Genomic DNA, 15244 nt, shown 5'->3' with positions numbered 1-15244 from the left:
AGCAATGAGTTATAGTGTGTTCTGGTACTTACCGGAGAGAAGCAAAGGCAGACATGAAGGTTCTGCCTCACACGGCTCATGTAATAGTCGTACAGGTTCTCATTTGTGGGCGGACGGCGAGGGGAGTCTCTCTTCATGGGAGCAATCAGTTCCTGCAGGATCTCATCCATCTCGTCCCGAGCAAACAGTCCAGAAACCTGACAACATGTCCCAGTAGCATTAGTTGCTGACAAACAAACACTTCATGCTTCCGTAATAATTACACCATGTTTGAAGTACGACGAGTGAGGTATTGAATAAACCCACACCCAGCAACAGTCCAGCCACACAACGGTGGACAACACAAATGGGCTTCACACAGTCGGGGAATCAAACCCTTTGGCATGTTGACCACCTTAACCACTTAGCTACCCCACTGCCCCATTAGAGTGAAGAAGTTAACAGCAATGACTGAGGCAGAATGACAGAAATCGATTTCACACATCATCATGCAGTCATTCTCAAGTTTCCCTCAACAAATATTTCTTAATACTTTTAAAACTTAAAGTTGCAATATTCCAGCCCCAAAACTTCAATCTGGCCCAGACAAACTTGGGGTTGATGTCATGAGCAACAATTCGTGCTGCCAGGGTACATTGGCACCAGGAACCTCAATGCTGCAACTATCTCAATGCTGCAACTATCTCAATGCTGCAACTATCTCAATGCTGCGACTATCTCAAAGCTGCAACTATCTCAATGCTGCGATTATCTCAAGCTGCGACTATCTCAATGCTGCAACTATCTCAATGCTGCGACTATCTCAAGCTGCGACTATCTCAGTACTGTGACTATCTCAGTGCTGCAACTATCTCAATGCTGCGACTATCTCAGTGCTGCAACTATCTCACTGCTGCAACTATCTCACTGCTGCAACTATCTCAGTGCTGCGACTATCTCAATGCTGCAACTATTGCAAGTCTACATAAAAGTCTTTGCACCAAAGTCACACATCATAACCACAGACTCTCATGGCAGATAGTTTGACAACCGTTGCGTGTAACCCTACCTCTCCGGACGACAGGATGTTGTTCATGTACTCCAGGAAGCCCTCGTCCTTGATCTCGTTGTCGGTGAAGAGGAAGGTGATGCCCTGGCCCTGTTGCCCCGCGATGCGGTACAGGTTCTTCAGGTCCTCCAGTAGGTTGCTCACATTGTATGACCTGAACAACACACAGTTCACTCAGGACCACAAATCAAATACTGCCTTACGTAACATTACACATATGGAATAGGACATGAGACACATCTCACAAGGACAAATTCATTATTTTATTTTTTAGCGAGGGCATTTTTCTTTCTTATCCTATATTTTTAAAAGAGTCTTTAGGACATTTTGGAATCGTAACCCGGAAAATGTCCTGGATCATGGAAAACCCTGGCTTAGTAACATATTTTTAACATTCAGACCCTGACAAGCACATCTTGATGTTCATCCTTAATTGCAAACACTGAGAGGCATTGTCCAAACTAAAAAAAATAAATTTTGGAGATTGCTTAATTGGTTAACATTTTCTCAACAATACAGTGCTCCTGAGTGTTGTAACATGCTCCAGTACTGCCGTCCCATCTCTCCACACTACGATCAAGAGACAACACGTATTCACTTAATGCATGACGACCTCTGACACCAGACTGACCTTGTGAGAGTGACCTGGAATATCTTGTAGCCAGCAATGAAGGAAGCAAGACGAGTCAAGCTCTGTTTGCCGGAACCTCCCACACCCACCAACAGAGCATGGCCTCTTGGGGTGCGAATGATACGTGAAATCTTCACCAAGTTAGTCATGGCATCCTGAAGAAAATACAAATATATTTACCATCATGAACAAACACAGGTCATTTACCATCATGAACAAACACAGGTCATTTACCATGCTGAACAAACACTAGTCACTTGCCATCATGAACAAACACAGGTCATTTGCCATCATGAACAAACATAGGTCATTAACCATCAAGAACAAGCACAGATCATTACTTGTTTGTTTGTTTGTTGTTTAACGCCGCACTCAGCAATATTCCAGCTATATGACGGCAGTCTACATATAATTGAGTCTGAACCAGACAATCCAGTGATTGATATCATGAGCATCAACCCACACAATTGGGATACGATGACATGCATCAACCAAATCAGTGAGTCTGACCACCCGATCCTGTTAGTCGCCTCTTATGACAAGTATAGTCGCCTTTTACAGCAAGCACGAGTTGCTGAAGGCCTATTCTAACCCGGATCTTCACAGGTACACAGTTAATTAACCATGAAGAACAGGTACAGGTCATTTACCATCAGGAACAAACACAGGTAAATATGATACAGGAGCTGTCCGTCGGACCTATAACTACACCTGCAAGGGGATTTTCTGTCAGCTACAAGTCTTCAGTGTGGACTCTGTGTATTATTCTTGCATGACATTTTACAGACAAATCACAGCCCTTGTCAGCCGGACATACCTTGAAGAAGACGAGATCCATCTTGGATCCTCTGATGAGTTCATTGTACTGCGACTGGTAGGAGATGAGTCGCTCAGACAGGCCCTCGAATGTAATGATGGGCTCGTAGATTTTGGGAGCATCTAAGTCAGCATCTTCTGCTTCATCCCCCGTGGGCTCGGGGGGTTCCCTCAGGAAGTCCACAAAGTAGGGTTCAACCTGCATGTCCTGACAGACGGCAGACCCACACTGCTCCTCAGCAACCTGCAGACAGCAGACACAGTGTCAGACATGGGATGCAGAGGAAGAAGAGGGAGGAGGGGGAGAAGGGAGGGATGGAGTATTTGGCTTTTCTTGTCTTTTTCATGATTTTAACATTTTGCAAATGTCACAAAGACATCCTTGAACATTTCCATAATTTAATTATTTACATGATATTCTTCAATGTGATCACCAGTTTTATGAATTATCTTCAGGTTTTTCTGGACAACAATCAGTGTCCCGGAATATGAACCACTCTGAAGCCCCATTGGTATGATAGACACAGTACCGTGAGTGAGGATGGTTTTACAACGTTTTCAGCAATATACCAGCAACATCCCAGCAGTGGACACAATGGGCTTCACACACTTTACCCAGGTGGAATCAAACGAGGACTTTGACATGGCAAGCAAACACTCAAACCATCAGACTACCCTACTGCACAGTACTAAGCAGCCATGACAATATCATCAAACAACATGAATGGCTTGACATTCTTCACTGGAGAACTTGACACAAGACTGACCTGCTTGATAGTCTTCTCAAACCAATCCTTGTCAGTCAGCTCAGTGAACCTGTCCGCGATGACACGTGTGCACTCATGTTTCCATAGCGACATCAGGATGCCATTGTTGGTAACTGTCTCACTGGTGGTGTTCAACATTCCCTGCAAATGGGAAGGTCATAACTTAAAACAGACAAATAATAGGATGTTTTTAAATAATAGTGAGTGAGTGAGTTTAGGCTTTACGTCACATCGGCAATATTTCAGCCATATCGTGACCAAATAATAAAAGTGTTTGTATATCAAACATATTCCTGGGATTTCAGACAGAATATATTTTCTGCCATTGCTCTGAAAGAAACTATCAAAATATTATTGCAAAAGACTCTTTTCGTAAGTAAAACATGAAGTGTCATTATTTTTATACAGACTACTTTGTTAAAACTGTCTGCCATCTTGCTGTTACAACTGTGCACATCCTTACCTGCCATATTCTGCTCAGATCTCTCAAGTTGAAGACATAGTGAAACTTAGCCGGCGTTGGCAACATCTTGATCTTGACCTTCTGCCAGAGCTTCCTCGTGGCTGGCACCAGGGACTTGATCAGTTCCGACACCTCCTCAACAAACCCTCGTTCCTGTTGACAAATACGGGTGTTACCATTGATCCAAGTGCAATACTAGGCATTGTCTATGGCAATATATCAAGGACAGGTCAAAGAAATAAATTGCAAGGGATTCCAAGGCAGCTGATTGGGTACACAAGCAATGTTGTCACCTTCGATTCCATCAAAAGAAAATTATCAGATCACACCCACAAATGGACTATTGTTTCCTGATTGGCCAATAATAGAATCGACCTGTGAAGATCCAGGGTAGAAGATCTTCAGCAACCCATGCTTGCCGTAAAAGGCAACTATGCTTGTCGTAAGAGGCGACTAACGGGATCGGGTAGTCAGGATCACTGACTTTTTTATGCATGTCATTGTATCCAAATTGTGTGGATTGATGCTCATGATGTCAATCACTGGATTGTCTGATCTAGGCATGATTATTTACAGACCGCTGTCATATAGCTAAGTGCGGCGTTAAGCAACAAACGATTACAGAAAAGGTGGGGCTTGTGTTGCATAATTGTGCTGAATGATGCTACTGATTCGTATTGATGTCTACAGTGTGTGTAGTTGAAGTAAACTTGCTGTCAGCCCTGATGGACTGTTGTTTCCTAACTGGCAGATAATAGAACAGGCAGGGCCCTGATCATGCATAGAACTCACTTTGATGAACCAACCGCATCCAATGGTTCTGAAAACCTTGTCAATGGAGGCATTGGAAGGCAGCGTGCAGTTGAAGATGTTGAAAGATCTCTTGAGACGCTGCGGGATGTCATTACGGCCGCCCCCAGGGTGGATCATAGCGGCGATGATCTGAATGTCCACGATGGTGGTGAACTCGCCCGGCTTCTCCAGGTTATAGAAGCCATGGTACTCCATCATCTGCCGAGTGATCTCGTTTGTCACCTGGGGAGGGGAAGTCAGAATACACAGTCACACTTTGTTTGATGCATTACTTAGAAGTTGATGGATAACAACTACCTTTATTACTGTAAAGGTGACGTTTCAGTATAGATCCTTATACCGGTGTCAAGCTTTGTCATATTTACATATCTTGAAAGAGCAGCTTTCCCTTGCATCTTAAGTCATCATCCTCGGTTATCCAGGGTATTATATCTCAAATCTACCATACTAAATAGATGGTTAACTGGGTCCGACTCACAAGGGTTCAAAGCAATCAAGTGTTCGAAATTAAGCATGAGTCATTGACTCACATCACCTTATTTAACGTTAAAAGCTAAGATTTAGTTTGTCCCTAGATTCAAAGACCACAGTTGGCCACAAGGATCCCATGATCCTCTCAATTCCAAACACTGTCATCTTTAACTCATAAAACTGCTTATCCATGTCACTTGAGACAAGAAACATGTCACCCATGTCTCATATCCATTGTTCCACTGTGACGGCAGAATTGTAGCTCACCTGATCTCCCCACTCGTTGATGATGGGCATGTTGATGTCGTCAATGAAGACGGTCATCCTGCGTCCAGCAGGGGGTCCATATGTTGTGCCCATCCTTTTGTCCACAAAACTCTCAATAGTCCTCTGAAAACAAAACCAGACTATGTTAACCTGGATACATTAGCGCCATGACGAGGACATCGGTTTTCTATTTGTAAATATGTTGCATGTGTTGCACCTCAAGTGAAAAGAAATACGTGCAGCATGGAATTTACGTTTCATTTCTGTTGAAAATAGGGTCTCAGAACCATGCAATCTATTAACGAACATGGGGGTCTATTTTACGCACAGCTTTGCCCACCTTCATTTCGCAGCAAGTGCAGATAATGTGCACAACAACGTACCTGGAACAGCATGGGCGTTGAGGCACTGGAGAAGTTGAAGCTCTTGAACATGTGAAGCTCCGGGTCACTCTTGCCACAGTAGCCCTGTACCATCACAGTCTTAGCAGTACCCTGGAGACAGACACACCCGTTAGCATCAACCCAGACACACCCGTTAGCATCAACCCAGACACACACGTTAGCATCACCCCACGATCAAACAGGCAACCCTGCTAGGGTAACAGAAGACCACTCCCTTCTTCACTCTGGTCACATGTCACAGATGTTCTGACCAATTAAATGTTCATTCTATGAATGTCAAGATTATGCATATTTTCAAGGAACAATTTTCTTTGTCTATCATGTCTTAGTGATGGCCAATTGATTTTTGCCTTATGGAAGAAAAACAATAAAAAGTCCTGTACACCTGATCGTTCTGTAAATAATGCTGTGATAAGAATTTTTTAATTTATGAATTGTTTGATGGGCATTACTTAGAAGTTGATGGATGACAAAGTAGACACAATGTATGGACAACAACTTCTTTATTTAGCGTTAAGGCGACATTCGGTGGGGATCCTTTCAGTATATATGGTAAAAGGATCTATATTGAAACGTTGCCTTTACAGTAAATAAAGGAGTTGTTATCCATAAATAGTGTCTACTTTGACCTCAATGATTATGACCAATATTAATGACTGATGTAAAATGATTTCCAAAGTGTAGGATTCTGACAAAGCAGACAATTTCTAAATATTTCAAAACTACAATACATTTTAACACTGCTACAGGATGGTGAAAGCAACACAGAATATCTGTGTCATAACGATGTACTACATCTGACACCAGGGTCACGGTGCTGCCACCTACCTGTTCACCAATCAGCAGTACGGCCTTGCCCTGTTTGGAGATGGTGTCAATGAGGAAGTCAGTTCTCACGTTGTCTACATTGGGCACCAGGATGGAGGTATACTCGGGCGTCATGTCCGTGGGGTACACATATTCGGGCACCTGAAGGAAAATAGAGTTGCAGATAAACCGTCATGCTTATATAACAGAATGTCTGTAGAAATAATATAAAAGTTCAATAACAAGTCCAAGTATATGATATCTTTAAGTGGCCCTTAGAAGACGTGCATTGTTGAACCAATGAAAACAAGGTTGACTATTGGATTTCATTAGAGCTGAGTACGATTCGTATCACGATACAGACTGACTATACTAATGGTATCACAATACATCACATCAAATAGTAAGAAATGATGAAACCTCAGAAATAAAGCTCTAAAACTTCTTTCTTCACATAAATGATTATTGTTATCTCAAAAACTTTAACAAAGACATCCACAAGCACAAAAAAGTGTTTAAATGAAGGGATGGTTATTAAATGTATCAGTCAGCGCATCCTGAGCTACCAAGTCATTGTGTTCTGCAGTGCTTACAAGTGGCGCTATGCTACTTCTGCCATTATGAGGTAACTATTAGTTCCTGTTCTATCTATAGTGTATCGTGATCTCACAACTGACGATTCCAGTATCGTGTGTACCTAAGTATCAATGATATCGTAGGTATCGGTGAAATGTTACAGCCCTAGATTTCAACTTCTCTATACTTCCAATGCGAGTTTCGGTACAGGGCAGAGTGCCTTTCGCACGCTAGTGCACTGAGTTGATTCTATCAAGACCCATAATTCTAAACACTTAACCATTTCAGAGCAGAATACGTCCCCAGCTGACTGAATTGGCTTTTGCAAGTAACATGTTCTTATACAGCAATGGTGTGGATCGTTGTATAAATCCTTAAATGTTCATCAGTGCTCAATTATTTATAGTCCTAGACATACATCTGCCTATTTCTGATTGCATAAACAATTACACACAAGTAAGTGAAGAAAATAAAGAGGTCATCATTTATCATGAATTAAAACTGGAAATGATATGCACTAAATAATTGCTTACTCGTCCCGCCCAGTGTTCCCAGTCGCCATTCTCGCCAACGACAAACTCATAGATGGTGTCCTCCCCAGACACGGGGGGCAGGGGGAGGCACAGCTCTCCATTCTTCTCCAGGAACCATTCTTCAAGCTACAACAGCAACAGACATAACCAGTAAAACATTTATCTTATCAAAGCACAAATTGCAAATTGCAGACTGGAATAAAGCAGGGAGACTATGTTAGGAAAAACTAATCTTAACAAGATGACAAATAAAGTTTACAACGTATCACTTCTGTCCTCAGTACTGGATTTAACACAAAAACATTTGTACATGACATGCAGGTTTTTAAACTAAATGAAATCAGTCAAACTGGTATTCAAATCTAAGAAATGTTATTGAATTCTTTCTGATTGCAAACATTGTTGTTGGTTATTCAGTACTAGAAATTAAAGAGGGTTTTGGAAAAGATCCTTTCACGTCAAATATCAAAGATTTTGGGATTCCCCGTATGGAAATACTACTGCAGAAATATCAAAGGATCCTAGAAAGTTCCATGATAAATAAATACATGACTGCTTGGTGTGACATTTTCTTAAAATTGTTCCTGAAAATATCACTCATTACTCGTGAAAGGTTTGAAGGAGGAAAGTTGGAAGTAGATTCCTGACCTTCTTCCTGTCTTCAATCTCCAGGAGTGCCCCGAGGGACCACATGATGGCGAAGATGATGAGACGCGTGAGGTGGTCTCTCTGAATGTCCTTGTTGTCGTCACCCTTGGGCAGCAGTCCTTCCAGCACGTCTATGGCCTGGCGGATGTACATGCACTCCAGCACCTGCACAAACAACACATACGTTACTCAGCGTTACAACAGATACGTTACTTCTAGCTACAACAGATACGTTACGTCTAGCTACAACAGATACGTTACTTCCAGCTACAACAATACAGTACTTCTAACGATAACACATAAATGAGTGAGTGAGTATTGTTTTACGCCACTTTCAGCAATATCTTAGCAATATCACGGCGGTGGACACCAGAAATGGGTTTCACACATTGTACCTATGTGGGGAATAGAACCCAGGTCTAAACCATTACGAGCGAAAGCTTGAACCACTAGGCTACCCCATCGCCCCTCTAACATTCAAGTAAATTCCAGTTACAAATGATGTGTTAACACAAGCTATACAGATGTTACTTCTAACAACATGTAAATTAATTCCAGGTATAACAGCTACATTACCTCAAGCAACAACAGATATGCTACTTCTAACTACAACAGATATGTTACTTATAACTACTACAGATACAAACTTCTAACAAATAAGCTCTTTCCAGCTGTAAAGAATCTTTACTTCTGACTACCACTGACAGTCTTAGTCACATGCAACAAACACTTTAGCTCATGTTGTTGCTTTCAATTTCAAGATGAGTACAGATTACAACGGACAATTGTTTGGTTGATCAAGCTGAAAATGAAGAATCAATGATGAAATCCCAAATGATTCCAAACACCGATCTTGCAATATTTTTTCATATGTAACAGAAACTGTGACAGCACATACCCCCATCTTGGGCTCGAGGGTCTGTATAACGAACAGATATAACTTGGGGAAGATGGCTTCAAACACGTTGTAGATCATGTCGCTCTGGGCCGGGGGACGACTCACAAGCCAGCCTGCGGGGAATAAAAATACAGAGATAGAAACTAAGAACAGTGTTCATTCTAGCACATTAGACAAGTCCCAACTTGTCACAAGCTATCATTTCCATAGACATTACTGTTGATATATGGACGTTTATTAGTTTAATAGGCTGAAATAAATTTTGCCAGCCCTGGCGTCCGACTCATGGCTCAGGTTGTAGGCTGTCCAGTTGGGGGGAGGTAGAAGGAACAAAACAGTGGGACATTTTCAAAGAGGTGAGGTGAACTTAGATTTTACGTCGCATCCAAGATAATGGCTTGTACTAGTCCGAACTGATGCCGATCTATAGTGCTAGCACACTGAGATACCATGCTGCAGTTTAACATGAATACCCCACTCAGACACAGTATACTGACTCCGAGCCAACCAGTCCTTGTTTTAGCCCCTTAATGCCGAGCGCCAGACAGGGTAACAACAAGTTCAATCTTTAAACATCTTTTGGTATGACGCGGCCAGGAATCATACCCCTGACCTTCCGCTCTCCGGGCGGATGCTCTACCACTAGACCACGGAGGCGGTCACATTTTCAAAGAGGGTGCTACAAAACCAGTGGCATAAATAAATTTAAGTTTTACCTGTGTTAGGTCAGCCAATCATACAATGTTTACAAGTGATAAGAACCAATCAAACAGGTTTCAATATCCTATGGGGAGACATAGGTTAGATGCCCATGACTCTGGCTTGTCAGAGAGGTGACTAAACTGGACTGGGTGGTCAGACTCACTGACTTGGTTGAGTGTCGTAACCAGACAGAATATTGGCGATGCAGCATTACACAACAAACATACCCTTGAGGATGGGGTCCCAGTCCAAGATGGAGCTGCTCATGAAGACCATGCCGTTCCTGGACACGGTGGCGGGGGAGGCATTGTCGATGTTGTGGACCTCAAAGATGATCTTACAGTTGGGTGCCATGGGGATACGATCTCCGTTAGCCAGTGTCAGTGTCTTGTTGTCATCCAGTACCGAGTTGAGGTTCTCAATCCAGATGGCATCCACAGGACCATCAAGAATCATCCACACATGCTCCCCCTGTGACAGAGGACAAGAGTGTAGAGTGTATTGGAAGCATTAAAGCTAGACTAGGGGATAAAGGTCAGTAGGGACATTTTGAGCCAAGTCGTTATGAATCCTTTGTCAATGCAACACAATCTTGCAGTCAATGATTACTGTATTGCTCTGAAATAATGTATCAGTTTCACACTAGGTGTAAATTACATCAAGACATGGACCTGGTACAACATAAAGTAGCATAGGGCATTTTAATTACAAACATCAGTCCTTAACTTATCCTACAAATACCACACCCTTAGTCTAGTAATGTTAAAATTTGGGAGAACTTTGGCATTAATGAACAAAATGTTTCAAAGGTAAAAAATGAATTCTGATTACAAAAAATGAAAAATATATAAAAAAACTGTACCGTCATATTTCCAACAAACAGGGCCTGCTTCTCCTTCCCTCGCCCACCCAACACACCGAGCCCCGACCCAACACACCTTACCCCCACACCTTACCCCATCCCACCGTTTTCCCTTCCTCACCCCCACAAAATCATTTTTTCCTCTATGAGCTTCAGTGAGCTTATCCTTCATCATGAAGATGTACAACAGTACTAGCTTGTATAATAATTTCCAATAGCATTCTCTCTATCAGTACCCACCTTCTTTGTCTTATGTGTTCTCCTCCAGAGAGTAGAGAAGATACCGTCCGTCCAGTCATTGGTGGCAACGTCCAGTCTGCCGAACATCTGGGGAGCAGTGATAGCCTTGGGGTTCATCCTCATCTCCTTGTGGGGGGTGCCACACTCCGTCATGGACTTCATCAGCATCTGGATACACTTGGTCTTGCCGGCACCAGTTGGTCCGAGGGTCATCATGCCGTGACGGACACGCTGGGTCTCAAACAGCTGGATCAGCTTCAGGACCCATGGGGCGTGATGGACCAGGCCTGCATCACTAACCTACACAGACGAAGATGCGAGATGGCTATTGGTGATGGGACAGCACCTCATTTGGACTGAATACTATGTAGGAAGTCAAGACTAACAAGAAACTTTTAATAATATACCCACCGCCAAAAGAAACACGAACCATAGAAACATATAGAGATGTACTTTAAGAAGAGATGTTTCCAATGTGTACCAATTAATGACAAAACTAACAATCATCCAAATGTTACCACAGCGTCTTTATTCTGATCATGATATGCTGCACATGATTTCACAACTTTACATGCTAATCCTGCACGAGTCAAATGGTGCATCTCTAGTCATGGATCTATGATGTCATAAGTGATGTGTTCACAAGCGTCGGTTCACACAACATAACAGTATGTTCATTTGTGCATCGAACCAATCTAATATCTCTTGAATATGAGCAATTATCATATATTAACCAACATGTATGTTATTCACGTTTCTTTTGGCAGTAAGTATACATCTGAAACCAGTATCAAAAGCCCCTAAACATATTTCACAGAGGGATAACAGCAAAGCTGTTGGTGATGTGGACATTGGATGAGATGCTACGCTGTTCTGAACAGCCATTTGATATTTCAAGATCATGAGTGAAAGAAATCTGTGACAAGCTAGCATGAGAGAGAGGAGAGAGAGGAGAGAAGAGAGAGAGAGGAGAGAGAGAAGATGGTGGTGCCTCTTCCCAAACTAAGCTGTGACTGTAAATGGGTCCACCTAACAGATACACGGTACATCAAAGATGTCGGAGCACCATGATTTCCTACCTGTTTCTCAATGGCCGCCTCTATCTCCGGGTAGCCTGCCTTGTCCAAGGTCATCCCAGGGAACAAGTCCTCAATCAGCGACATGAACAGTGGTTCATCCTCATCCACCTGGCAACAGCAGACAACATTCATCATATGATGCAACGATGCAAAACTATTTCTGTAATAATATTATCAATGAAATTTCACATTTCCCACGGCTCTGACAGGTTTTCTTTTATTATTTTTTTTTATGGATCTACCGACCGAAAATTTCACAAATTTAGAGAAAACAATTTGGGGGACAACAGTCTGTATAGAATCTGTAAAACTAAAGGGCCGCTATTTCTCACTGACCAGTTTGGAGAGGTTCATGTCTCGCAATACTCTCATCACAATGGTGGGCTCTCCATCGTCAGGGTTAGCTCTCTTGAAGGCTCCGAGTGTACGCAGTACGGACAGGATGTTCCTCAAACCAAAGTCATAGTGGACCTAGAGGAGATGAAGACGTAAAAACATTTAGTGAAAATACATAGTAAGTTCTTGGAAAGTTATACTGAATCAGAGAGTTAATATAGTTTGATGCAACTTTTAGCAATATTCCAACAATAATAAGACAGGGGAGAGGAGAATGAAGTTCACAAATCATTGTGCCAATGTTGGGAATCAAACCCAGTCCTCAGTGTGACAAACAAGAGCATTAACCATTAAGCTACACCATCACACCTATGCTAGAATAGACCCTGGTCTAGACCTTGTATAGCAGATACATGTATACAGAGTGATTGAAACAAAGAACTGGGAAACACTGACCTGTTTGCTGAGCTGCTCTTCACAGAGCTTGTAGAGGGTGAAGAACTTCTTGGCCAGAACAATGTTCTGCTGGAAACCACAACTGGCAAGCTTGACCCGGATGATGATAGCTCTGTCCGGAACCATCATGGCCACGGTACGGAAGTTGATCTTCAGGTTCTCAGGCAGCTCTTGACGTCCTGCATAGCCAGGGTTCTACAAAGCAGAGAGGGAGTGAGTTGGGTTCAATGCTTCTTTGAACAGTATTTCAGTTATACCACAGCTTCATGTGGGAGGAAAGCTTGAAAGGAACCAGGTCTTAGACGTTTACCACTATTGTGAAACCGATGAGCACAAAGAAGGTGCTGACAAACCTAGAAACATTAGGTCAAATTTGCTACTTAAACCTATGATCTCATGGGTAAGGGACACAACTCTGCACAGTTAGTTGCAGCATCTGAGACAAATGGGACACAAAGGCTCCCAGGGACAAAACAATTCACGGTAAACCACAGAGAATGAGAGTACTGACATTGTTCAAGAAATGATTCAACAAACATCTAAAAACAGATGTAATTGTGCATCACTATTTACATGGTGACTTACCATGGTCAAGAAGATACCAAACTCAGGGTCCATGTCCACCGAGTCTCCATCAGTGAAGATGAACAATGACTTCCTCTCCTTCTTGCACTGCAGCACAATGGCGATCTGCTGGGCAGCCACGGACAACACAGGGAGCTCGATACGGTTGAACTCGTCAAAACAACCCCACGCACCAGCTTGAGCAAGACCTAAAAAGAACGACAAAACAGTAGTGTTATTATCTGAACTAACTATTCCATGTCGTTATATTATTTATGAAAAATCTACAAGTGTGTTGATTGCTTGTTGCAGATGGAGATGATTTTGTCTTATTGATAGTTTCAGTTTGGTAGTTAAATTGTTTAGGCCACTCTTGTTTAATTTTATGATTCACAGATTTATTCAGCCTCTTCCACACAAGCTCGGTTGAAATAAAAATAAAAATAAATAGCTACGTCTATCATTTTTTTATTTATATGAAAGTCATTCTGCATTGGACTTAAAACTGCAGTTGGCTTCTTGAATCACTGATAGTTGTGAAGACGTGGAATTTATATATTACATTTAATATTGTATAAGAGGGTGTATATTACTAGCATGAGACATAAAAAATAAATATTTTTAGGTTTAATTTATTTCTTTTAAAGCTGCTTTTCAGTTGGGGAGGTGGGCCCGTGAAACGAAAAACTAAAAATGTGTGGCCTTAATTTCATATTCAGGATCATTCGAGCAACATCAAAGCAGCCTGCAATAAGTGAGTCTGGACCAGACACACCTGTGGTTGATAGCATGAGCATCTATGTAGGCAGTCAGGCTACGATAACACAGCCTGATTAGACCAGCCAGACCTCCACACAAGTACAGACGGATTTTCCCCATAATACACATGGGTTTGACAGATGGAAAGAACAAACATTGCCCTCACCTTTGTAGATTCTGCCAAGACCTCTGTAGTCCATCTGGTCGGAGCAGTTGAACACAACCACGTACTTGCCGAGACATCGCCCCATGTCCTTGGTGGTCTCTGTCTTGCCTGTACCGGCGGGGCCAGCGGGGGCACCCCCCAGGGCCATCCCCAGGGCCTGGGACAGGGTGATGTAACACCTGCAACACACACAACACATTACCAACACGCACACAACACATTACCAACACGCACACAACACATTACCAACACGCACACAACACATTACCAACACGCACACAACACATTACCAACACGCACACAACACATTACCAACACGCACACAACACATTACCAACATGCAGACAGAACATTACCAACATGCACACAGCTGACAGAATGGATTTTAACTTCACCATTTGATACAGGTTTTAGTATGTTTCAGGGTTTACCTAGCAAGAGATTGGTTGATAAAGGTAAAAGTACCTCTTCCAAAATGTCGCACTGCAAATATTAGAAGTGGAAATCCACACGTCAACCCTGTGTTCATTGATACTTCTGCGATTAAGTGCCGCTAAGAAATCATGAACATGAATGACAACATGAACGACAATGTTAATGCAAATGGGACTGCGAAAGCAAATGCAAATGTGAAAGATAATGTGAATGTAAATGTGAATGTTCCCACCTGTCAGTGAGTGGGGTGATGACCAATCTCTCGGTGCACCCCAGGAACTCGTTCTGGTAGGTGAAGTCCACATCAGTGATGGAGATGACACACTGGTCCAGATCCTCCTTGAAGTAGAAGCGGGACTGCTTCAGCCACTCGAAGTCGTTCACCGACTTGACATGGAGGCGCACCTGCAATAGGAAGACAATGCAGATCAGGGAGGCAAGGAACACTGCAGCTCTCACAGGACTTCCATTACAGCATGGGACACCTAAATGATACTAGATCC

General features: G+C 42.5%; 1 protein-coding gene across 2 annotated transcripts in view; it reads right to left on the bottom strand.

The window, feature by feature from the left end:
• Positions 1-15244, bottom strand: part of LOC124133546 (dynein axonemal heavy chain 5-like) — a 73676-nt gene that overhangs the window by 22004 nt on the left and 36428 nt on the right. For both annotated transcript variants that reach the window (XM_046497979.2, XM_046497980.2), the window contains 21 exons: positions 14974-15146; positions 14307-14485; positions 13403-13590; positions 12818-13012; positions 12362-12496; positions 12026-12133; positions 10947-11246; positions 10072-10315; positions 9143-9255; positions 8245-8409; positions 7597-7722; positions 6509-6649; positions 5660-5770; positions 5277-5399; positions 4518-4760; positions 3726-3878; positions 3263-3403; positions 2497-2739; positions 1680-1834; positions 1049-1202; positions 33-197 (listed from right to left, as the gene is read on the bottom strand). In XM_046497979.2, coding sequence (XP_046353935.2) covers positions 33-197; positions 1049-1202; positions 1680-1834; positions 2497-2739; positions 3263-3403; positions 3726-3878; positions 4518-4760; positions 5277-5399; positions 5660-5770; positions 6509-6649; positions 7597-7722; positions 8245-8409; positions 9143-9255; positions 10072-10315; positions 10947-11246; positions 12026-12133; positions 12362-12496; positions 12818-13012; positions 13403-13590; positions 14307-14485; positions 14974-15146 — 3555 coding nt within the window. The remainder of the gene's footprint in view (positions 1-32; positions 198-1048; positions 1203-1679; positions 1835-2496; positions 2740-3262; positions 3404-3725; positions 3879-4517; positions 4761-5276; positions 5400-5659; positions 5771-6508; positions 6650-7596; positions 7723-8244; positions 8410-9142; positions 9256-10071; positions 10316-10946; positions 11247-12025; positions 12134-12361; positions 12497-12817; positions 13013-13402; positions 13591-14306; positions 14486-14973; positions 15147-15244) is intronic.

The sequence above is a fragment of the Haliotis rufescens genome, unplaced genomic scaffold (genome assembly GCF_023055435.1).
Source record: "Haliotis rufescens isolate VD_foot unplaced genomic scaffold, xgHalRufe1.0.p SCAF_5, whole genome shotgun sequence".
Taxonomy (NCBI): domain Eukaryota; kingdom Metazoa; phylum Mollusca; class Gastropoda; order Lepetellida; family Haliotidae; genus Haliotis; species Haliotis rufescens.
This window is presented reverse-complemented; position numbering and strand designations above follow the sequence as displayed.